This window comes from Oryctolagus cuniculus, chromosome 12, assembly GCF_051225735.1.
Source record: "Oryctolagus cuniculus isolate XC-2025 breed Fujian yellow rabbit chromosome 12, ASM5122573v1, whole genome shotgun sequence".
Classification (NCBI taxonomy): domain Eukaryota; kingdom Metazoa; phylum Chordata; class Mammalia; order Lagomorpha; family Leporidae; genus Oryctolagus; species Oryctolagus cuniculus.
In genome coordinates this window covers 114407107-114430618 of record NC_142878.1, presented here as the reverse complement: position 1 = coordinate 114430618, position 23512 = coordinate 114407107, and the positions used below count along the sequence as shown (strand labels likewise).

General features: G+C 41.5%; 1 protein-coding gene across 3 annotated transcripts in view; it reads left to right on the top strand.

The window, feature by feature from the left end:
* LOC138844775 (uncharacterized) overlaps positions 1-15754 on the top strand; it is a 49074-nt gene extending 33320 nt beyond the window's left edge. For all 3 annotated transcript variants that reach the window (XM_070054804.2, XM_070054803.2, XM_089309578.1), the window contains 3 exons: positions 4043-4169; positions 4414-4506; positions 8285-15754. In XM_070054804.2, coding sequence (XP_069910905.1) covers positions 4046-4169; positions 4414-4506; positions 8285-10074 — 2007 coding nt within the window. In that variant the 5' untranslated portion in view covers positions 4043-4045 and the 3' untranslated portion in view covers positions 10075-15754. The remainder of the gene's footprint in view (positions 1-4042; positions 4170-4413; positions 4507-8284) is intronic.
* The last annotated feature ends 7758 nt before the right edge of the window (positions 15755-23512 follow it).

Below are 23512 nucleotides of genomic sequence, written 5' to 3'. Positions count from 1 at the left end.
CTGGTTCTGTGACACCACCTGTCGTGCCAGCATCCCATATGGGTGTCAGTTTGTGACTCGGCTGCTCCACCTCTGATCCAGCTCTTTGCTACAGCCTGGGAAAACAGTAGAAGATGGCCCAAGTCCTTTGGCCCCTGCTCCCTTGTGGGAGACCTGAAAGAAGCTCCTGGTTCATATCTTTGGATCTACACAGCTCCAGCCATTGCAGCCATCTGGAGAGTGAACCTGCAGTTCAAAGACCTCTCTTTCTCCTCCTTCTCTCCTTCTCTCCCTCCCTCCCTCCCTCTCTCTCTCTTCTCTGCCTCTCCTCTCTTTATGTAACTCTTTCATACAAATAAATATTTTAACAAATTGTCTATTTCTATCACATTTACTGGTATCTCATTGGGTAAATCAAGTGAAATGGTGAAATTCAGGGTCTTTTTTTTAAAAAGATTTATTTATTTATTTGAAAGAGTTACACACAGAGAGAGGGAGAGGCAGAGAGAGAGAGAGAGCTCTTCCATCTGCTGGTTCACTCCCCAGTTGGCTGCAATGGCCAGAGCTGTGCCAGTCCAAAGCCAGGATGCAGGAGCTTCTTCTGGGTTTCCCACATGGGTACAGGGGCCCAAGGACTTAGGCCATCTTCTACTGCTTTCCCAGGCCATAGCAGACAGCTGGATCAGAGTGGAGCAGCTGGGAATCAAACCAGTGCCTATATGGGATGCCAGTCTGCAGGTGGCAGTTTTACCCGCTAGGCCACAGTGCCAGCCCCAATCCAGGGTTTTGTGAAGGGATGAATACAGGGAAAGGTGCTACTTGGAATCATTACTGGTAAAGTGCACTGCATTAAATATACATTATGTGCATTTGTTAACTTTCTTTAGTATAAACTTTAATAACAACATAATGTTTTCCTCTGATAACCTCATTCATTTGAACACTCAACATTTCTTTTTACTTTTACATTATTATTTTACAAAATTCGTAGATAATGCTTTCGTTAAACCAATGATAACTTCTGTTTAATCTCTGCCACTTAATATAGGTGGGTGCATTTTCCTATGTATTTCTATTTTTACAGGTTTATTCCTCTACAGTGAAGCTGATGTTTTCTTGGTTAATGTATTTATTATTCTTTATTCATTCTATTATATCCTTTTTTTCCCACTGTTCAGTGCAGAAGGAAACCAGAGGGTTTTTTTTTTTTTTTTAAGATTTCATTTATTTATTGAAAGAGTTGCAGAGAGAGAAAGTCTTCTATCTGCTGGCTCACCCTCCAAATTACTGCAAAGGCTGGAGCTCAGCCGATCCAAAGCCAAGACCCAAGAGCTTCAGGGTCTCCCATGCAGGTGCAGTGGCCCAAGGACTTGGACCATGTTTCACTGCTTTCTCAGGACATAGCAGAAAGCTAGATTGTAAGTTGAGCAGGCAGGACTCGAACCAGAACCCATATGGAATGTTGGCACTGCAGGCAGCAGCTTTACCCATTATGCCACAGCGTTGGCCTCCAGAGTTTTCTTTGAACTCCTGCCATTCACCTTCTCTCCCAGGTATGATTCTGGGTCCTCCACATGTTTCTAAGAGGAAAGAAAATTAATATATCACCTGTAAGTGTTTTTTTTTTTTTTTAAATTATTCCCCAGCTTGTCAGTACTCATTTTAGGTGTTTAATGCTAGTTTATTTATTTATTTTTTTAGATTTTTTTTTATTTACTTGAAAGTCAGAGTTTCAGAGAGGCAGAGGGAGAGAGAGAGTCTTCCATCTGCTGGTTCACTCCCCAGTTGGCCACAATGGCCGGAGTTACACTGATCCAAAGCTAGAAGTGAAGAGCTTCTTCTGGGTCTCCCACATGGGTTCAGGGGCCCAAGGACTTAGGCCCTCTTCTACTGAATTCCCAGGCCATAGCAGAGAGCTGGATTGGAAGTGAAGCCACTGGGACTTGAACTGGCACCAATATGGGATGCCAGCACTGAAGGCAGTGGCTTTACCTGCTATGCCACAGTGCCGGTCCCAGTATACTAGTTAATTAAAATGGAAAATATGGGGTCAGCTCTGTGGCTCAGTGTGTTAATGCCCTGGTCTAAAGCATTGACATTCCATATGGGCACCAGTTTGAGACCCAGCTGCTCCACTTCTGCTCCAGCTCTCTACTATGGCCTGGGAAAGCAGTGGAAGATGGCCCAGGTCCTTGGGCCCCTGAACCCATGTGGGAGACCCAGAAGAAGCTCCTGGTTCCTGGCTTCAGATTGGTGCAGTTCCAGCCATTGCAGCCAATTGGGGACTGAACCAGCAGATGGAAGACCTCTCTCTCTCTGCCTCTCCTCTCTCTGTGTAACTCTGACTTTCAAATAAATAAATAAATCTTTATTTATTTGAAAAGTGGACTTGCAGAGATTGGGAGAGACAGGGAGACAAAAGGAGATATCTTCTATCTACTGTTTCATTCCCCAAATGCCCACAATGGCTGGGACTGGGCCAGGCCAAAGCCAGGAGCCTGGGACTCCATGGGTCTCCCACACTGGTGGAAGGATCCAAATACTCAAGCCATTTTCACTGCTCTTTCAATCAGATTAGCAGGGAACTAGATTGGAAGTGGAGCAGCAAGGACTCAAGTCCTCTGTTTACATGGGATGCCAGCATTGATGGTGGAGGCTTAGCCTGCTGGATCACAATTCTGGTGACTATTGCAGGTTCTGAAATAAATCTCTAAGCATTTTTCTCAGTGAGTCACAAATGCAGATTGTACTGCAGACATTCCCAGGTTCTCTTTTTGGGCAAATAATTCTATTGCTTTCACTTTAATTATGTATAATGTTATTTCAAATGTTTATCATTTGAATGTTTTGGGCAAGTATTTCCATTGCTTTCACTTTAATTAGATATAATGTTATTTCTTTATTTCTTTATTTTTTTTTTTTTTTTACAGGCAGAGTGGACAGTGAGAGAGACAGAGAGAAAGGTTTTCCTTTTTTTTTTTTTTTTTTTTGCCATTGGTTCACCCTCCAATGGCCGCCACGGCTGGCGCGCTGCGACTGGTGCACTGTGCTGATCTGAAGCCAGGAGCCAGGTGCTTCTCTTGGTCTCCCAGGGGGTGCAGGGCCCAAGCACTTGGGCCATCCTCCACTGCACTCCCGGGCCATAGCAGAGAGCTGGACTGGAAGAGGGGCAACCAGGACAGAATCCGGTGCCCCAACCGGGACTAGAACCCAGTGTGCCACACCACTAGGTGGAGGATTAGCCTATTGAGCTGCGGCGCCAGCCGGTATAATGTTATTTCAATTGTTTATCAGTAGAATAATCATAGACAAGGGCAAAAGCTAATTTGTATTCTTTGTCTTACCTGTATTTTCTTACTTAAAATTATTTATTAGCTTGATAGAGAAAAAAGTTGATGGACTGAGAGAGAGCTTTGACACATTAATTCACTTCCTAGATAACCATACCAAATAGGTGGGGTAGGACTGAAGCCAGGATTGAGGAATGGAATCTATGCCTCCTTCATTGGTGACATCACCATTGCTTCCCCAGGTTTGCATTATCTGGGAGCTAGAAACTAGAGCTGGCATTGGAAATCATAGACACTCTGAGGTGGCATCATAAACAACACTAAGCTAAATGTCTGCCCTGTCTTTTAATATATTTTTTCTCTGACATATTGGAAATGATATGCATGGTGTTTTCCTGGAAATTGTTTTCTGTTCATTCCCATCGTAATTTCACTGATGGTTTCTTGTCTTTTTTTCTCGATGCTTCTACATACTTCTCCTTAACATTGCTCATTCAAGAGTCAGTATTGCCCCTCTTCTAGCCTGCTGTGCAATTCCCCTTGACAGATGTGGCCTTTGTGATTTGAACCTCCTGTTTCCCTCTAGCTTGGGCATTTCTCACAGCCAGTAGATCATGGGTTTGACTCTGTTGAATGTTCTGTGTGGCTTTCTAAACACTCAACAAGTCTAATGTGACACCATATCCTTCCTTTTTTCCTTCATAACCATACACAACTGTCAGTGTTTATTTTGTGATGGAGTTAATATGTTGACTGGAAGTGTATTATTATAGGTGATGACAGCATTTGAAGATGTGGCTGTGTACTTTACATGGGAGGAATGGCAGAAAATGAACAATGCTCAGAAAATTCTGTACAGAGATGTGATGCTGGAGACCTACAGCAGTCTGTTCTCCTTGGGTGAGTGACACCCTTCACATGCCCAGTGATAACATTTTCTTGCTATTTGATAAATAAGGGAACAGTTTATAATGTTTAATATTGGGCAGGATTAGAATTTGAGTCCATGAATAATCTGAACATCTACCACCTAACAAAAGATTCAAATTGGAACATTTGTTGCATAGCTCCTGAACCAAGCTGTAGTCCTTTAAATAACCCAAGATAGTGATTTCACAAAGTCTTACTTTGTTTCCATTAATAGGGCACTGCATTACCAAACCTGACTTAATCTTCAAGTTGGAGCAAGGAGCAGAGCCATGGATGGTGGATGAATGCTTGAATGAGAGCCTTCCAGGTCAGTCTGCACATAAGAGACAGGGAGGCCAAGGCAGAAAGTGTGCAGATGTTGACTGGTGTTCTTTCCATGAATTTTTCTCAAGCCTTACTCCTGATGACAGCTGGTTTTGTGCATCAGACACAGGCATTTAGAGATACCAATATCTTTCTAACTTTTGTTCTTAGTGAAGATGTTCTTTGATTAAAAATAAAAATCCAGTCATTTTCTGATGTTACTAAGGCTTTTATTTAGGTTTGATACATTCCCCAAATTCTAACTTGTCCTTCTCTATACTTTCATACCTTTTCCTTCATGCACTTATTAGTTCCTTCTATGCATGTTAATTAGGCAACATAAAGAAACTTATTTTTTTAAGATTAATTTTTCTGGTTTTTTTTTTTTTTTTTTGACAGGCAGAGTGGACAGTGAGAGAGAGAGACAAAGAGAAAGGTCTTCCTTTTGCCATTTGTTCACCCTTCAATGGCCACCATGGCCGGTGTGCTGTGGCTGGCACACCACGCTGATCCAAAGCCAGGAGCCAGGTGCTTCTCCTGGTCTGCCATGCAGGTGTAGGGCCCAAGGACCTGGGCCATCCTCCACTGCACTCCTGGGCCACAGCAGAGAGCTGGCCTGGAAGAGGGGCAACCTGGACAAAATCCGGCACCACGACCAGGACTAGAACCTGGTGTGCTGGTGCCACAGACAGAGGATTAGCCTATTGAGCTGCCACGCTGGCCTGTTTCTGTTATTTTTTTTTTTTTAAGATTTATTTATTTGAAAGTCAGAGCGTGAGAAGGAGGAGAGGCAGAGAGAGAAAGAGAGAGAGGTCTTCCCATCTTCCATCCACTGGTTCACTTCCCAATTGGCTGCCATGGCTGGAGCTGTACTGATCTGAAGCTAGGAGCCAGGAGCTTCTTCCAGGTCTCCCACATGGATACAGGGGTCCAAGGACTTGGGCCATCTTCTACTGCTTTCTCAGGCCATAGCAGAGTGCTGGATCAGAAGTGGAGCAGCTAGGACTTAAACTGGTGCCCATAAGTGGTGTTGGCACTGCAGGTGGTGGCTTTACCTGCTATACCACAATGCCGGCCCCTGGAAACTTATTTGTAACTCATTGCTCAGATTGAGTTCCCACTCATGATTTTGCCCAGGCATAGAACTTGCTCAGGACTGCATCAATAAATGTGAGCTCTCTCTTAGTCTTTTTCTTTTTTTAACTCTGTGCCTCTCAAATAAATAAGAAAATTATAGTCTGTTGGAAACATTTGAGAAGTGAGCCTACAGTTGGCAAACCTCTGTTTCAGTCTGTCTTTATCTCTCATTCTGTCTCTCTGACTCTCAAGTAAGTAAATAAGTAAATGCTAAAAGATGATCATGTTTCTGGTGCTGTGGCATAGTGAATTAACACCCTAGCCTGAAGCACCAGCATCCCATATGGGCACCAGTTGTTCCACTTCTGATCCAGCTCTCAGCTATGGCCTGGGAAAGCAGTAGAAGATGTTCCAAGTCCTTGGACCCCTGCACCCGAGGGAGACCCAGAAGAAGTTCTTGGCTCCTGGCTTCAGATCAGCACAGTTCTGGCCGTTGTGGCCAATTGGGGAGTGAACCATTGGATCAAGACCTTACTCTCTCTTTGCCTCTCCTCTCTGTGTAACTCTGAATTTCAAATAAATCTTTAAAAATAAAAGATGGTCATGAGTAAGCCTCTGTGCTGTGACATCAGAAATTATGAAGCTAGGAATGATACTATGATGCAGTGTGTTAAAGCTCCAGCCTGCAACACTAGCATTGCATATGGGTGCCAGTTCAAGTCCCAGCTAGTCCTCTTCTAATCCAGCTCTCTGCTAATGCACCTGAGAAAAGAGCAGAGGTTGGCCCAAGTCTTTGGCCCCCTGTACCCATGTGGGAGACAAGAAAGACACTCCTGGCTCCTAACTTCATCTTGGCCCAGCACTGGTTGTGCCCATATGGGGAGTGAACCAGCAGATGGAAGACTTCTCTCTGTTTCTATCTCTCTATATAATTTTAGCTTTCAAATAAATAAAATAATTCTTTGAAAAAAAGAAATCCTAAACTAAGCATGAACTTATAAAAAACATGAAAAGAAGTGATCCTAGACTCACCAAGAAAGTAATGAGATTTTGAGACCCAAGGTCAAGTAGCCTTGTGGGTTTATGTTGGGTGGCTCAGATTTCTTTAAGGGTGGAGTTTGAAGTATGATTTCTCTCTTATTTTTCAGTATCATTGAAAAATAAGCAAATAAAAAGATAAGAAAAGCATAGGAAATGGAGCTTTCAGTGAAAATAGGAGGCAACTGATCAAAAGCCTCCAGAAATTCAAATTATCACACAGGAATGCTTCTAGAAAGAATTGAGAGGAGGTAACCAGCACTGATGATTTCAGAATGAGCTAGAAAACACTTTTCAAAGAAGATGAGCACATCCCAGTTTGCAGAAACAAATTCTTTTTTTTTTTTTTTTTTTTTTTTGACAGGCAGAGTGGACAGTGAGAGAGAGACAGAGAGAAAGGTCTTCCTTTGCCGCTGGTTCACCCTCCAATGGCCGCCGCTGCAGCCGGCGCACCGCGCTGATCCTGGCAGGAGCCAGGAGCCAGGTGCTTTTCCTGGTCTCCCATGGGGTGCAGGACCCAAGCACCTGGGCCATCCTCCACTGCACTCCCTGGCCATAGCAGAGAGCTGGCCTGGAAGAGGGGCAACCGGGACAGAATCCGGCGCCCCAACCGGGACTAGAACCCGGTGTGCCGGCGCCGCAAGGTGGAGGATTAGCCTATTGAGCCACGGCGCCGGCTCAGAAACAAATTCTTCAAACTGATTGGGAGTGTTTAACTAAAGTGGTATATTGGGAATTTTCTGTACCTGTTGTACTTCTGAGAAGCTGAAGGTGTTGGGTGTCCTTAGGAATTTAGGGAAGCTGTCATAGAGTAGAGACAAAGTAGTTTTTCATTTGAAAAATCCCACAAATGATGTTTACCTAGGAAGACTGAGCATGAGACACTCATAGATTCAAATCCTACTCCTTAAATGTTGTCCTGCTTAAAGTACAGGCACATTTCACTCTTCTCCACCTGCAAGTAAATGATCAGTAAAACTTTTTCATGTTTATGGTGGAGATATCAGAGAAGCAAAAAGCACACAATTTTTATAAAAATAAACTGGAGAAAAAGGACAGGGAAAAAATGGTTGCTAGGCAGTGGGTGAATATTTTTATTAAATACTTTTCCATTCTTTAAAATATTTTATAGATATTTCATCTTTGTGAAAGGCAGAGTGATAGTGAGAGAAGAGAGAGAAAGAGGTCCTCTATTAGCTCACTTCCCAGATGCCTGCAACACTTAGGTCTAACTAGTCTGAAGCCAAAACTCTAGAATCCCTCTAGTCTTCCCTGGTTTCTCACAGGTTCCCAGGCACATGAACCATTATCTGCTTCCTTCCAGTTTACATAGGCAGAGAGCTGTACTGAAAGCAGAGTAGCCAGGGCTCAAACTGACACTGTTTTGAGATGCAGGCATCCCACACATCATAGCACAAATGTCATTCTACCATCCTTGACAAATTCCCATAGTAAAAAGGATCATGTTTGAACATTGGGAAACCTCATGGTATATTAATGTATTAAGGAGAAAAACCATATAATGGTCACAAATAAGTACTTCATACTGATTTTGTGAAAATCTTATGCCACTTGGATAACAAGTAACTTCATTGCCTTTACATGAGTATGCCAGGAGAAACAGTTACATGTGATTCAGTGACATGATTGCTTTTTTCTCATTTCAGTGGGCATGAAAACGGATGACCTGATTAGGATCAACCAGGAAAGTCAGGACAACAATCTGAATCAGGATTTTATGAAAAATAAGAAGACATCAGCTCTCAAGAGAGTTGAATTAAGAAAAACACTTAGTTTAAATTCAAGCCATATTCCAACACTGATTATTCAAAAGGGAATCTATTCAGGATTGAAGCCTGAGGAATGCAATAAATGTCACACTGTGTATCCCCCCAGTGGGCCTGATCAACTACAGGGTGAAGAGAAATTTGATAACACTAAGATACCTGGAAAACCTCTCCAGTTCTGTGAGCCTCTTGGTCAGCATGACAAGATTCACATCACGAAGCAGCCATTTGGACCCACTGGACAAGCAAAAGTCTTCACAAGAAAGATGTTCTGTAAATCTGAGAGGGTTCATATGGCAGAAAACTGTAATAAATCAACTGTCACTTTTGGAAAAGCAACTCAAATAGAAAAGGCTATCTATGGAAATTCTAGCCTCAATATGCATCAACAAACTCACACAAGAAAGAAATTTTATAAGTACATTATGTATGTTGAACCTGTCATTCACCAGTCACATCTTACAATAAACCAGAGACTAAATACAAGGGAAAAACTTTACACATGTAAACCTTGTGGAAAATCACTCAGTTTTAATTCACCTTCTGAATGTAATGACTGTGAAAAAGCCTTTGGACAAAAGTCAGTCCTCAGGAAATGCCAACAAATTCACACCGGGGAGAAACCTCATGAATGTAGTGACTGTGGAAAAGCCTTTGGACGAAAGTCACACCTCATAAACCATCAGCGAATTCACACAGGAGAGAAACTTTATAAATGCCTTCATTGTGGAAAAGGCTTTCTATGGAAATCAGACCTCATCAAACACCAGAGAATTCACACAGGGGAGAAACCTCATGAATGTAATGACTGTGGAAAAGCCTTTGGACGAAAGTCACACCTCATTGTGCACCAACAGATTCACACAGGGGAGAAACCTCATAAATGTAATGACTGTGGAAAAGCCTTTGGACGAAAGTCATGCCTCAAAATACACCAGCGAATTCACACAGGGGAGAAACCTCATGAATGTAATGACTGTGGAAAAGCCTTTGGACGAAAGGCAGACCTCATCATACACCAGCGAATTCACACAGGGGAGAAACCTTATAAATGTAATGACTGTGGAAAAGCCTTTGGACAAAAGTCAGTCCTCATCCTACACCAGCGAATTCACACAGGGGAGAAACCTTATAAATGTAATGACTGTGGAAAAGCCTTTGGACAAAAGTCAGACCTCATCGTGCACCAGCAAAATCACACAGGGGAGAAACCTCATAAATGTAATGACTGTGGAAAAGCCTTTGGACGAAAGTTATGCCTCAAAATACACCAGCGAATTCACACAGGGCAGAAACCTCATGAATGTAATGACTGTGGAAAAGCCTTTGGACAAAAGTCACACCTCATCGTGCACCAACGGATTCACACAGGGGAGAAACCTCATAAATGTAATGACTGTGGAAAAGCCTTTGGACAAAAGTCAGACCTCAAAATACACCAGCGAATTCACACAGGGGAGAAACCTCATGAATGTAATTACTGTGGAAAAGCCTTTGGACAAAAGTCAAGCCTCATAATGCACCAGAGAATTCACACAGGGGAGAAACCTCATAAATGTAATGACTGTGGAAAAGCCTTTGGACGAAAGTCAGATCTCAGGAAACATCAGCAAATTCACACAGGGGAGAAACCCCATGAATGTAATGACCAAGGGAAAGCCTCTGGATAAAAGTCAATCCTTTGGAAACATCAGAGAATTCCCACAGGGAAGAAGCCTCATGAATGTAATGATTTTGGAAAAGCCTTTGGCCAAAAGGCAAACCTCATATCACAGCAGAGAATTCACACAGGGTAGAAAACTCATGATCGTAATAACTGTGAAAAGCATTTAGCCATAAGTCAACCTTCATCATGCATCAGAGAATTCACACAGGGCAGAAACCTTATGAATGTAATGACTGGAAAAGCCTTTGGACAAAAGTCAAACCTCATAATGCACCAGAGAATACACACAGTGTTGAAACTTCATGAGTGTAATGACTGCGGAAAAACTTGATTTTAAGTTCCAACTCCAAATGCATCAGAGGATTCACACAGGGAAATAACCTTATAAATGTAATGACTGTGGAAAAGCCTTTTTCTATAAGTTATACCTCATATCAAAACAATTCACACAGGGCAGAAACCTTATGAATCTAATGAGTGTGGAAAAGCCTTTATAAATCATATGTTATATGGAAATCATATGTTATACAGGAAAGTATACAGTCAAACCAAACACAAGACCAGGAGATTAGAAATCTAAAAAAGACTGTTGGGAATCTACAGGATACTATAAAAAAAAAAATAAGACCAACATTCTGGTTCTAGGAGTTCCTGCAGGCATGGTGAGAGAGAAAGGATTAGAAGGCATTTTTAGTGAAATACTAGCAGAAAACTTCCTGGGTTTGGAAAAAGAAAGAGACATCCAAGTACAGGAAGCACACAGAACTTTGAATAGACATGGTCAGAAAACATCCTTGCCATGACACATTGTAATCAAACTGCCACAGTGAAACAAAAAGACAAGATTCTAAAACGCGTAAGAGAGAAACATCAGATTACTCTCAGAGGATCTCCAATTAGACTCACAGCAGACTTCTCATCAGAAACCCTGCAGACTAAGAGAAAATGGCAAAATCTAGTCCAAGTCTGAAGAGAATAAAGCTGTCATCCCAGATTATTATACCCTGCAAAGCTCTCATTTGTGAATGAAGGTGAAATAAAGACCTTTCATAACAAACAGAAATTGAAAGAATTTGCCACCACTTGTCCAGACCAGCAAGATTTTTTCTTTTTTATTTTTTTTTCCACTGTGGCAGATTTTATCTTTGTACTATGACTGTAGATAAGTGGACTTTCTGCTTTCTCTGAATCTCTGGAGGCTAGTAGTGGATGTGGCCAGAGAGCTCTGTTCAGTCTCCAGGGTTAAGGGTGTGCCTCAGGTGACACACCCAATTTTGGCATGTCTTATTTCTCCTTTTTTTGATCAGAAGGGAAGCATCTTCTGCTCAGTTGGGCTCTTCTCCTCAATGGAGACCAGCGCCTGAGTACTAGCCCCAGTGGGTATAATATTTGTCTGCTCTGTCCAAAGAACCACACAAAGGATCTGTGTAGTCCTCAGTATAAGTTCAGATTCTCCAGAAATGTCTCTCATCCCCTTGGGCTAGATGGTGAAAGTGACATCTTAAGTTTTAACATATATATATATATATATATATGATTAAGGTTAAAAGTGACTGTATTTGATTGCATTAAGTTTTAAGTTGGTCATATAGAAGGCACCAATTGTTAAAGTGATCATATCGATAGAATTACCAGAATTAAAGAGAAGTAAATGCTTCAACATGGGAAGCAGTCCATACAGCAGACTCATAGAATGGCAATTGCTCTAAGTAACACTCAATGACCTCAGAGTCATCCCTAAAGGCATTCTGGTCTGGCTAAAAAGCCCACAAGAGCATTTCAGGCATGGAAAGTTAGGACACTTATGCAAAAAGGTGTGCCTACATGGAGAGTCTCCCTGGGTGAGAGTCCTGTGGAAAGAAGTGGTCATCAAAGAAGGATGTACTCTCTTCAAAGGGAGAACTTTCACTTTGCTTACAGCCTTCTCTAAATATTGATGGAGCTTGTGGATTCAGAAGGCTTCCATAGCCTAGACAGCTCATGTCAAGAGCCTTGGGTGATCACTGATAGCACACAAAAAAGTGTGAATTCTTAAATTAACCATCAGAGTTACTTTGCACTAACTTCCCATGCAGGACCTTAAGACTATGCTTAAAAAACAGAGGGGAGAGTACGGTACCCCCACTATGAGTGTATTAACTTTGCTCCTTTCACTGTAAAATTCTTACAGGTCTCACCCCATGGAGAGCCACCAGCAGTGAGACACTGGAGGCCTCTCACAGGTGCAACCCAATTGCCTCTGGTTTGATGGAGGGACCCAACCACCCAACAATGGAAGGGGTCTGATCCCCTCATAATGATGGGCAAAGGTTTTTCTTGTGTTTTCCAGGCAGTTAGACAGTGAGAGAGACAGAAAAGACTTCCTTCCATTGGTTCATCCCCCAAATGAGCATTACAGCCAGTGCACTGCTCCAATCCAAAGCAAGGAGCCAGGTGCTTCCTCCTGGTCTCCCATGCGGGTGCAGGGCCCAAGAACTTGGGCCATCCTCCACTGCCTTCCCAGGCCACAGCAGAGAGCTGGACTGGAAGAGGAGCAACCGGGACAGAACTGGCACCCCAACTGGGACTAGAACCCAGTGTGCTGGTGCCACAGGCAGAGGATCAGCCCAGTGAGCCATGGCGCCAGCTTGAGTAGTAGTTTTACCATTAATTCACATAGTACAACACATTGAGGACAGAGATCCTACATGGAAAGCAGGTGCACAGTGATTCCCATTGTTGATTTAACAATTGACAGTCTTATTTATGATGTCAGTAATCACCCAAGGCTCTTATCTCAAGCTGCCGAGGCTATGGAAGCCTCTTGAGTTCACAAATTCCAACTTTATTCGGATAAGGCCATAATCAAAGTGGAAGTTCTTTCCTCCCTTCAGAGAAAGGTATCTCCTTTGATGGCCCGTTCTTTCCGCTTGGATCTCACTCACAGAGATCTTTCATTTAGCAACCTGGTTAATTTTAAAGTAACAAGCTGATATAAGTGCATATGAAAATGCAAAGAATCTAGGATAGCCAAAATAACTCTGAAAAAATAATAAAATCAAAGGGATGATTTTTAAGTGTTATAAATTTATACTAATCTAAAGTGTGCTGTTGTCATACAGAAAGCCAGACAGATGAATGGAACACAAAAGAGGTTCCATAGAAGATCCAAACACAAACGGTGAGCAGGTTTTCTACAGAGGCACTATCACAGTGCAGGGGAGAAAGTGTAGCCTTTTCAACACATGGTATTAGCACAATGAGATACTAATTTCCAATAAAATAGCTTCTATTTACAAAATTGAAAAGAAAATATGCCACAGATCTAACTGTAGTACTGAAAACTACAATACTTCCAGAAAAAAAAATCATAGAAGAATTTTTTTTTTTACTTTAAGTTAGGCAAAGATTTCCTAGATACAAGAAAAAATTAAAATCTATAATTGAGTACAGGGATAATTTACACTTAATCAAAGTCTAAAACTTCTTTTCTTCAAGACTTATTTATTTATTTGAAAGGCAGAATTACAGAGTGGCAGATGCAGAGAGAGAGAGAGATTGTCCATCTGCTGGTTCACTCCCCAGATGGCCACAATGACCAGAGTTGGGCTGATCTGAAGTCAGGAGCCAACAGATTCTTCTGGATTTCCCATGTGGGTGCAGGAACCCAAGCACGTGGGCCATCTTCTACTGCTTTCCCTGGCTATAACAGTGAGCTTGATCAGAAGTGGAGCAGCCAGGACTCAAAGTCATACCCATATGGAATGCTGGCACTGCAGGCAACAGCTTTACCCACTATGCCATAGCATGGCCCCAAAAACTTCTTTTCAAAATGCTGTTTAAAGAATGAAAGTCAAAGCAAAAAAAAAAAAAAAATCCTTGAAAAATATACTATGAGACCAGCTCTGTGGCATAGTGGGTAAAGCTACTGCTTAGAGTACCAGCATCCCATATGTGCACCCGTTTGAGTACCAGTTACTCAACTTCTGATTCAGCTCTCTGCTATAGCCTGGGAAAACAGTAATAGATGGCCCAAACCCTTGGGCCCCTGCACCCTCATGGGAGATCCGGAGGAAATGCTTGGCTCCTGGCTTTGGATAGGCACAGTTCTGGCCATTGCAGCCAACTGGGGAGTGAATTAGCAGTTGGAAGACCTATCTTTCTCTGCCTCTCCTCGCTCTGTGTAACTCTGACTTTCAAGTAAATAAATAAATCTTTTTTAAAAAAAGAAAAAGGGGCCGGCACCACGGCTCACTAGGCTAATCCTCCGCCTAGCGGCGCCGGCACACCAGGTTCTAGTCCCGGTCAGGGCGCCGGATTCTGTCCCGGTTGCCCCTCTTCCAGGCCAGCCCTCTGCTGTGGCCAGGGAGTGCAGTGGAGGATGGCCCAGGTGCTTGGGCCCTGCACCCCATGGGAGACCAGGAAAAGCACCTGGCTCCTGGCTCTTGGCTCCTGCCATTGGATCAGCGCGGTGCGCCTGCCACAGCGCGCCGGCCGCGGCGGCCATTGGAGGGTGAACCAACGGCAAAGGAAGACCTTTCTCTCTGTCTCTCTCTCTCACTGTCCACTCTGCCTGTCAAAAACAAAAACAAAAAAAAAAAAAGAAAAAGGAAAAATATACCTGATAAATTAAATTTTATAATGCAATACATAAGATGCCACCAAAACAACCCTTAACTCTAAAATAGTGAGCATGTTAGAAATAGTTCACCACAGAAGACAGGAGAGGGAGCTGTTGTTTAATAATGGGTTGAGCCATCTCCTATAATACTGGGATTCTATATGAGTGCTGATTTGAATTCTGGCTGCTCTACTTCCAAACCAGTTATGCTAATGCTCCTGGGAAAGCAGCAGTGGATTCCACACATATTCTAACCCCTGGCACTTATGTAGGAGACCAATATGCAGTGATCCTCACCAGGTAATCAGCGAGCCCTGAGTACATGTAACTTCCCACAGTGACTGCCCAAAGTCCCAGCCATACCCTGAGCCCTCCATGCAGCATCAGTGTTCTCACAGTCCCAGCACACAAGCCTCCCACAGTGATGAGCACCCAGCCCCCCATTAGTTCTTCCCACCAAATTCAAGTTTCTCTGCTCTGCTGTTTGCTGGGTGTACAGACACTGGTGCGTCTATTACATATGTCCAAAATGATGCCTGCTCTCTATCAGCTTGTTACAAAATGCCAGTTTCAGGGTGGTCAGGGAGAGAGAAACACAGCAGGTACACTGTCCTACCTAGGGCTCCTAGCTGGATTCCCACCAGGATCTTTCTGCAACTTTATCACCAGTGGCTTGGGTTGCTCCAGTCTGGTCTCACTTCCTGAGCTGCTGCTGAGGTTCTTGGCTGCTGGGTTTCTGAGTTGTGCATGTCCACATTCTGCACATGGTCCACAGTGTCCCTCATTCGTGTGGAGTTTCCTCTGCCATTTTTTCCTTAACTCTTCCTTGAGACTGTACTCTCTCCACTTTTTTCATACTATCTTCTACAACAGTAAGCTCCCTCTATTCCTCCATCTTAATCTAATCCTTGGTTTATTCTTTCTCAAGAAATTCATCAATAGGCTTTTACTCATCTGTCCAATTGTTTATTATTGAGTTCAATAAATACTTATTGAACAACCAATGCATGTCCATAATAGTCACAGTGGACAGAAACCTGGCTTTTAAATTTTAAAATTTTATAATAAAAATGATCATCTGTAATAGATTGCCAATATTTTATTTTCTAAAGTACATATACCAAGTCTTCTCATTTTCCCTAGAGTATAAACAACTATTATACAGCACCCTGAAAAATCATAGCCATTTATGATAACAGGGTTAATGACACTGTCATACATATAATGCTAAGGAATGGCTAAATTTCATCTTTCAAATTGCTTTTATTGGATGCATGCTTGTGAGAACACTATTAGAAAGGCTTCACCCTTAGTTCATTTTTTTGTCCACACCTCCCTCCCTACAAACAGCCCTCTCTAACTTGGATTCTGTATCATCTTCACTTTCTGAAAAAGAATGCACCTGCCAACTAATGTGAAGAGCAAATCACTTCATCTCCTGTTTAGATGCTGCTTCTTGGACACTTGTGTGCTTCTACCTCCAAAAACCGCCACTCTGTCATTCAAAGGTTACTGTTACCTCCTTCAACAAACAGGCATTAAAAAAAAAAAAAAAAGACAAGAGCAATCCCACACTTCATGGGTTTTGTGTCTTCCCAGAGCCTGTAGATTAAAATTCTCATGGTCACCAAGGAGTTAAATCAAGACAGACAGCATAGAGTTCCCTATTTAAAAAAAAAAAAAGGTCTTCCTCTAACACATTTGTGTTAGCCAATTAAAATTTATTAGATTATTAGATCAGCTACTTACTACATTAGGACAAAGAGATAACATAGCATCATGGAACGAATAAGAAAATGAACCTAGGGTGCTGCTATTTTTTCCTTTTTTCATGGAGGCAGCTGGCAGTTTGAGGAAGAAAAGAGTTTGGACAAGAGTGCAAGCTCTGAACCAGCAAAAGCCAATCCTACCTGAAGAGTGATGGTCCACACCAAAAGTTCTTGCTTTCCAAATTTCAGAAACAAGCTTCCCAGAAACTGAGATGCCCAGGAAGAAAAGACAGCTAGAGAATCCAGTTAGGCTGACTCCAATGAGACAAGAAGAGAAACATATTTTTCAGCATGATGCTTGAAGTATGTTCTGCACCTCATGAAGCATCTGTCCAGGGTCTGGTGCCCTCTTGGTAATGTCAGCCATCAAACAGATGGCATACTTCCCCCTTAGCTGAACTGTAGCCATCATCATTCATCGGCTGGCCTCTACCCTGTTCAGCAGCATTGAAGCCTATCCCCAAGCCCTACTTCAACATCCCCAGCTTCAGTAGCTGGATGGACTAGAGAGACTGGTAAGCCAAACTCGAGTGAAGACAAGGCACAATAAAAAGAAATATGGAGAAGTGTGTAATTCAGGTTTGAGTAGTAGAGACAACATGTGCTTAACTAACCAGTCCTGGTTCCAATACAGGTCCTGCAACATGTTAGTCTGTAACAAGACTTTGAGCCAATTATCTTGCTCCTCAGCATCTGTCTCCTCATCTGCAGAGATAAAACACCGACTTTGAGAACTACTATGAAATTTAAATACATATGAAGTTGGCCTTCAGAAAACAGTAATTAAAATTCTTATTTCTTTATTAAAAGACAATCCCAAATGTACATGAGGCAAGAATTAGATTTTACTTGACACAAATCCTACAGTATAAGAATATAAAAAAATCAAATCTGAATAACATATAGCAGCTACTTTGATGCAGCAAAATATACATGCACACATAACAGTTGTACAAACTCCCAGTTTGTGAGATCAGAATTATCTAAACAAAACAGATGTTAATAACCAAAGTGTATGATGAGTTCTGCTCATTTCTTCACCACAAGTAAAGACCTTCCAGGATGAAATCAATGTCATCATTTGCTTTCTCTAAGTTTGGGGGTGGTTAGGATCACTTCATTGGCCTCCTGGGGTTTCCAAGGCAACTGTTAGGGTAATTCTCAAAAGGATGAGAACACTAAGTCTGTGGCAACTGTTCTGAAGACACTCATACAGTAATAGACATTATTACTGGAAATGCACTGCTCTCAACAGCAGCTATTTCCTTTGAATAATTTACTACATTCAAAGCTCTAAGTAGGCAAATGTACACTTCTGCATAAAAAGTAATGATTATTACTACAAGAAACCATCAGAACTCTAAATGGAAAATAAAATTAATTTCATGAAAGTGAATTACAAAACCTAAAGTCCAAATTTGCAGCATAACCCAGTATTGTCTTTTCAAAAAAATAAAAAATAAAAAAAGTTAATTCTCAACTGTCTACTCCTAAGAGATTCCCACAGCTGCCTCATGTCATCCTTCTCCAGGAGTCCTAGGGAGGGAAAGAACTGGCTAAATTATATTCAGCATGTCCTTAGTGTTTCTGTTTATTATCAAATAAATTTATGATAGGTCAACTTTCAGTTCAGCATTTCAGTGTTCAGTTATAGAATATTTCATTTGTGGAGCAGGTATGTAACCTAGCAATTAAGATGCCTGCATCCCATGCTAGAGTACCTGGGTTTCATTTCTGGCTCTAGAACCTGACTCAAGCTTCCTGATAATCCAGACCCTGGGAGACAGATAACTACTCTTGCTACCCACCTAGGAGACCTTGATTGAGTGCCTTTTCTGCTGACCTAACCCCAAGTGTATAGGCACTCATGGAGTGGACATGAAGAGTTTAACTCTTTCATTACATTCCTATCTCTTTGTCTCTATGCCTTCCAAATTAAAAAAAAAGTAATTCTATTTCTGAGCCATTTAATAAAGAATCACATATAACCATGAACTATAAAGCAATTGAAGTTCTAAATAGAATTCTTTTTTAACTTTTTATTTACATAAGGTCAACAAATTCCATGCATTTCATATGTACTGATTTAGGAGCATAGTAATACTTCCCACCAACCCTCTCTCTCGCTCTTGCTCCCTTCTTCCCTCTTCCTTTTCTTAATCTTTCTTTCAATTTTTACTATGACATACTTTTAAAACTCCACTAAATAAAGAATTCAATAGGTATCAAGTAAGAAAACCACTGTTCTTCAAGAGTATAAACAAGGGCAGTAAACCATATTCACATTTTTTTTAACTTTTATTTAATGAATATAAATTTCCAAAGTACAGAACATGGATTACAATGGCTTCCCCCCCCCCATAATGTCCCTCCACCCTGCAACCCTCCCCTTATCCACTCCCTCTCCCCTTCCATTCACATCAAGATTCATTTTTGATTCTCTTTATATACAGAAGATCAGTTTAGCATACATTAAGTAAATATTTCAACAGTTTGCACCCACACAGAAACATAAAGTGAAAAGTACTGTTTGAGTACTAGTTATAGCATTAAATCTCAATGTACAGCACACTAAGGACAAAGATCCTACATGAGGAGAAAGTGCACAGTGACTCCTGTTGTTGACTTAACAAATTGACACTCTTGTTTATGGCATCAATAATCACCCTAGGCTCTTGTCATGAGCTGCCAAGGCTATGGAAGTCCCCTGAGTTCACTGACTCTGATCATTTTTAGACAAGGCCATGGTCAAAGTGGAAGTTCTCTCCTCCCTTCAGAGAAAGGTACCTCCTTCTTTGAAGACCTGTTCTTTCCACTGGGATCTCACTCACGGAGATCTTTCATTTAGGGTTTTTTTTTTTTTTTCCAGTGTGTCTTGGCTTTCCATGCCTGAAGTACTCTCATGGGCATTTCAGCCGGATCTGCATGCCTTAAGGGCTGATTATGAGGCCAGAGTGCTGTTAGGACATTTGCCATTCTATGGGTCTGCTGTGTATCTCACTTCCCATGTTGGACCATTCTCTCCCTTTTTGATTCTATCAGCTAGTATTTGCAGACACTAGTCTTGTTTATGTGATTCCTTTGGTTCTTAGTCCTATCATTATGATCAATTGTGAACAGAAATTGATCAGTGGGACTAGTGAGATGGCATTGGTACATGCCACCTCGATGGGATTGAATTCAAATCCCCTGGTATGTTTCTAACTCCACCGTTTGAGGCAAGTCAGCTTGAGCATGTCCCGAATTGCACATCTCTTCCCTCTCTTATTCCCACTCTTATATTTAACAGCGATCACTTTTCAGTTAAGTTTCAGCACTTAAGAAGAATTGTGTATTGATTACAGTATTCAACCAAAAGTATTAAGTAGAACAAACAAAAAAATACTAAGAGGGATAACATATTAAGCTGCTCATCAACAGTCAGGGTGAGGGCTGATCAAGTCACCGTTTCTCATAGTGTTCATTTCACTTTAACAGGTTTCCTTTTTGGTGCTCAGTTAGTTGTCACCTATCAAGGAGAACAAGTGGTATTTGTCCCTTTGGGATTGGCTTATTTCACTCAACATGATGTTTTCCAAATTCCTAACAGGGATCACTTTTCAGTTAAAATTTAAACACCTAAGAACAATTGTGTGTTAATTACAGAGTTCAATCAATGGTACTAGAACAAAAAAAAAATACTAAAATGGATAAAGTATTACATTGTACATCAACCGTCAGGACAAGAGCTGATCAAGTCACTGTTTCTCAAAGTGTCCATTTCACTCCAACAAGTTTCCCCTTTGGTGCTCAGTTAGTTGTCACCAATCAGGGAGAACATGTGATATTTGTCCCTTTGGGACTGTCTTAATTCACTCAGCATGATGTTTTCCGAATTCCTCCATCTTGTTGCAAATGACTGGGTTTCATTGTTTTTGACTGCTGTATAGTATTCAATAGAGTACATGTCCCATAATTTCTTTATCCAGTCTACTGTTGATGGGCATTTGAGTTGGTTCCAGGTCTTAGCTATTGTGAATTGAGCTGCAATAAACATTAGGGTGCAGACTGCTTTTTTGTTTGCCAATTTAATTTCCTTTGGGTAAATTCCAAGGAGTGGGATGGCTGGGTTGAATGGTAGGGTTATCTTCAGGTTTCTGAGGAATCTCCAGACTGACTTCCATAGTGGCTTGACCAGTTTGCATTCCCACCAACAGTGGGTTAGTGTCCCTTTTTCCCCACATCCTCGCCAGCATCTGTTGTTGGTAGATTTCTGAATGTGAGCCATTCTAACTGGGGTGAGGTGGAACCTCATTGTAGTTTTGATTTGCATTTCCCTGATTGCCAGTGACCTTGAACATTTTTTCATGTGCCTGTTGGCCATTTGGATTTCCTCTTTTGAAAAATGTCTATTGAGGTCCTTGGCCCATCTCTTAAGTGGGTTGTTTGTATTGATCTTGTGGAGTTTCTTGATTTCTTTGTAGATTCTGGTTATCAACCCATATCTGTTGCATAGTTTGCAAATATATTTTCCCATTCTGTCAGTTGTCTCTTCACTTTCCTGACTGTTTCTTTTACAGTACAGAAACTTCTTAATTTGATGCAATCCCAATAGTTAATTTTGGCTTTGACTGGCTATGCTTCTGGGGTGTTTTCCAAGAAGTCATTGCCAGTACCTATATCTTGCAGGGTTTTTCCAATGCTCTCTAATAATTTGATGGTGTTGGGTATAGATTTAAGTCTTTAATCCATGTTGAGTGGATTTTTGTGTAAGGAGAAAGGTAGGGGTCTTGCTTCATGATTCTGCACGTGGAAATCCAGTTTTCCCAGCACCATTTATTGAATAGACTGTCCTTACTCCAGGAATTGGTTTTGGATCCTTGATCAAATATAAGTTGGCTGTAGATGTTTGGGTTGATTTCTGGTGTTTCAATTCTGTTCCATTGGTCTATCCATCTGTTTCTGTACCAGTACCATGCTGTTTTGATTACAACTGCCCTGTAGTATGTCCTGAAATCTCATATTGTGATGCCTCCGGCTTTGTTTTTGTTGTACAAGATTGCTTTAGCGATTCGAGGTCTCCTGTGTCTCCATATAAATTTCAGCACCATTTTTTCCAGATCTGAGAAGAAGGTCTTCTTTATCTTGATTGGTATTGCATTGAATCTATAAATTGCTTTTGGGAGAATGGACATTTTGATGGTATTGATTCTTCCAATCCATGAGCATGGAAGATTTTTCCATTTCTTGGTATCCTCTTCTATTTCTTTCTTTAAGGTTTTGTAATTTTCATCGTAGAGATCTTTAACGTCCTTGGTTAAGTTTATTCCAAGGTATTTGATTGTTTTTGTAGCTATTGTGAATGGGATTGATCTTAGAAGTTCTTCCTCAGCCATGGCATTGTCTGTGTATACAAAGGCTGTTGATTTTTGTGCATTGATTTTATACCCTGCTACTTTGCCAAACTCTTCTATGAGTTCCAATAGTCTCTTAGTAGAGTTCTTTGGGTCCCCTAAATAAAGAATCATATCATCTGCAAAGAGGGATAGTTTGAGCTCTTCCTTCCCAATTTGTATCCCTTTAATTTCTTTTTCTTGCCTAATAGCTCTGGCTAGAACCTCCAGAACTATATTGAATAGCAGTGGTGAGAGTGGGCATCCCTGTCTGGTACCAGATCTCAGTGGAAATGATTCCAACTTTTCCCCATTCAGTAGGATGTTGGCTGTGTGTTTTTCATAAATTGCTTTGATTATATTGAGGAATGTTCCTTCTATACCCAATTTGCTTAGAGTTTTCATCATGAAAGGGTGTTGTATTTTATCAAATTGATTTTTTTTATCACATTGATTGTTTTGTGCACATTAAACCATCCCTGCATACCAGGGATAAATCCCACTTGGTCTGGGTGGATGTTCTTTCTGATGTGTTGTTGCATTCTATTGGCGAGAATTTTATTGAGGATTTTTGCGTCTATGTTCATCAGGGATATTGGTCTGTAATTCTCTTTCAATGCTGCATCTTTTTCCGGCTTAGGAATTAAGGTGATGCTGGCTTCATAGAAAGAATTTGGGAGGACTCCCTCTGTTTCGATTGTTCTGAATAGTTTGAGAAGAATTGGAGTCAGTTCTTCTTTAAATGTCTGGTAGAATTCAGCAGTGAATCCATGCGGTCCTGGGCTTTTCTTTGTTGGGAGGGCCTTTATTACTGTTTCAATTTTTGTCTCAGTTATGGGTCTGTTTAAGTTTTCAATGTCTTCCTGGTTCAATTTAGGTAGTTTGCATGTGTCCAGGAATCTATCCATTTCTGATAGGTTTCCCTGTTTGCTGGCATACAAGTCCTTGTAGTAATTTCTGATGATTCTTTTTATTTCTTTTTTTTTTTCACAGGCAGAGTGGACAGTGAGAGAGAGAGACAGAGAGAAATGTCTTCCTTTGCTGTTGGTTCATCCTCCAATGGCCGCCGTGGCCGGCGTGCTGCGGCCGGCGCACCACGCTGATCCGATGGCAGGAGCCAGGAGCCAGGTGCTTTTCCAGGTCTCCCATGGGGTGCACGGCCCAATCGCCTGGGCCATCCTCCACTGCACTCCCTGGCCACAGCAGAGAGCTGACCTGGAAAAGGGGCAACAAGGACAGAATCCAGTGCCCCAACTGGGACTAGAACCCGGTGTGCTGGCGCCGCTAGGCGGAGGATTAGCCTAGTGAGCCACGGCGCCGGCTCATTCTTTTTATTTTTCTGGTGTCTGTTGTTACGTTTCCTTTTTCATCTCTGATTTTATTGATTTGGGTCTTTTCTCTTCTTTTTTTAGTTAGTTGGGCCAATTGGGTGTCAATTTTGTTTATTTTTTCAAAAAACCAGCTCCTCGTTTGGCTGATTTTTTGTAATTGTTTTTGGATTCAATCCTGTTGATTTCTTCTCTGATTTTAATTATTTCTCTTCTCCTACTAGATTTGGGTCTGGTTTGCTGTAGGTTTTCTAGATCCTTGAGGTGAATTGAAAGCTCATCTATTTGGTGCCTTTTTAATTTCTTGATGTAGGCACCTATTGATATAAACTTTCCTCTTAACACTGCTTTTGCTGCATCCCGTAAGTTTTGC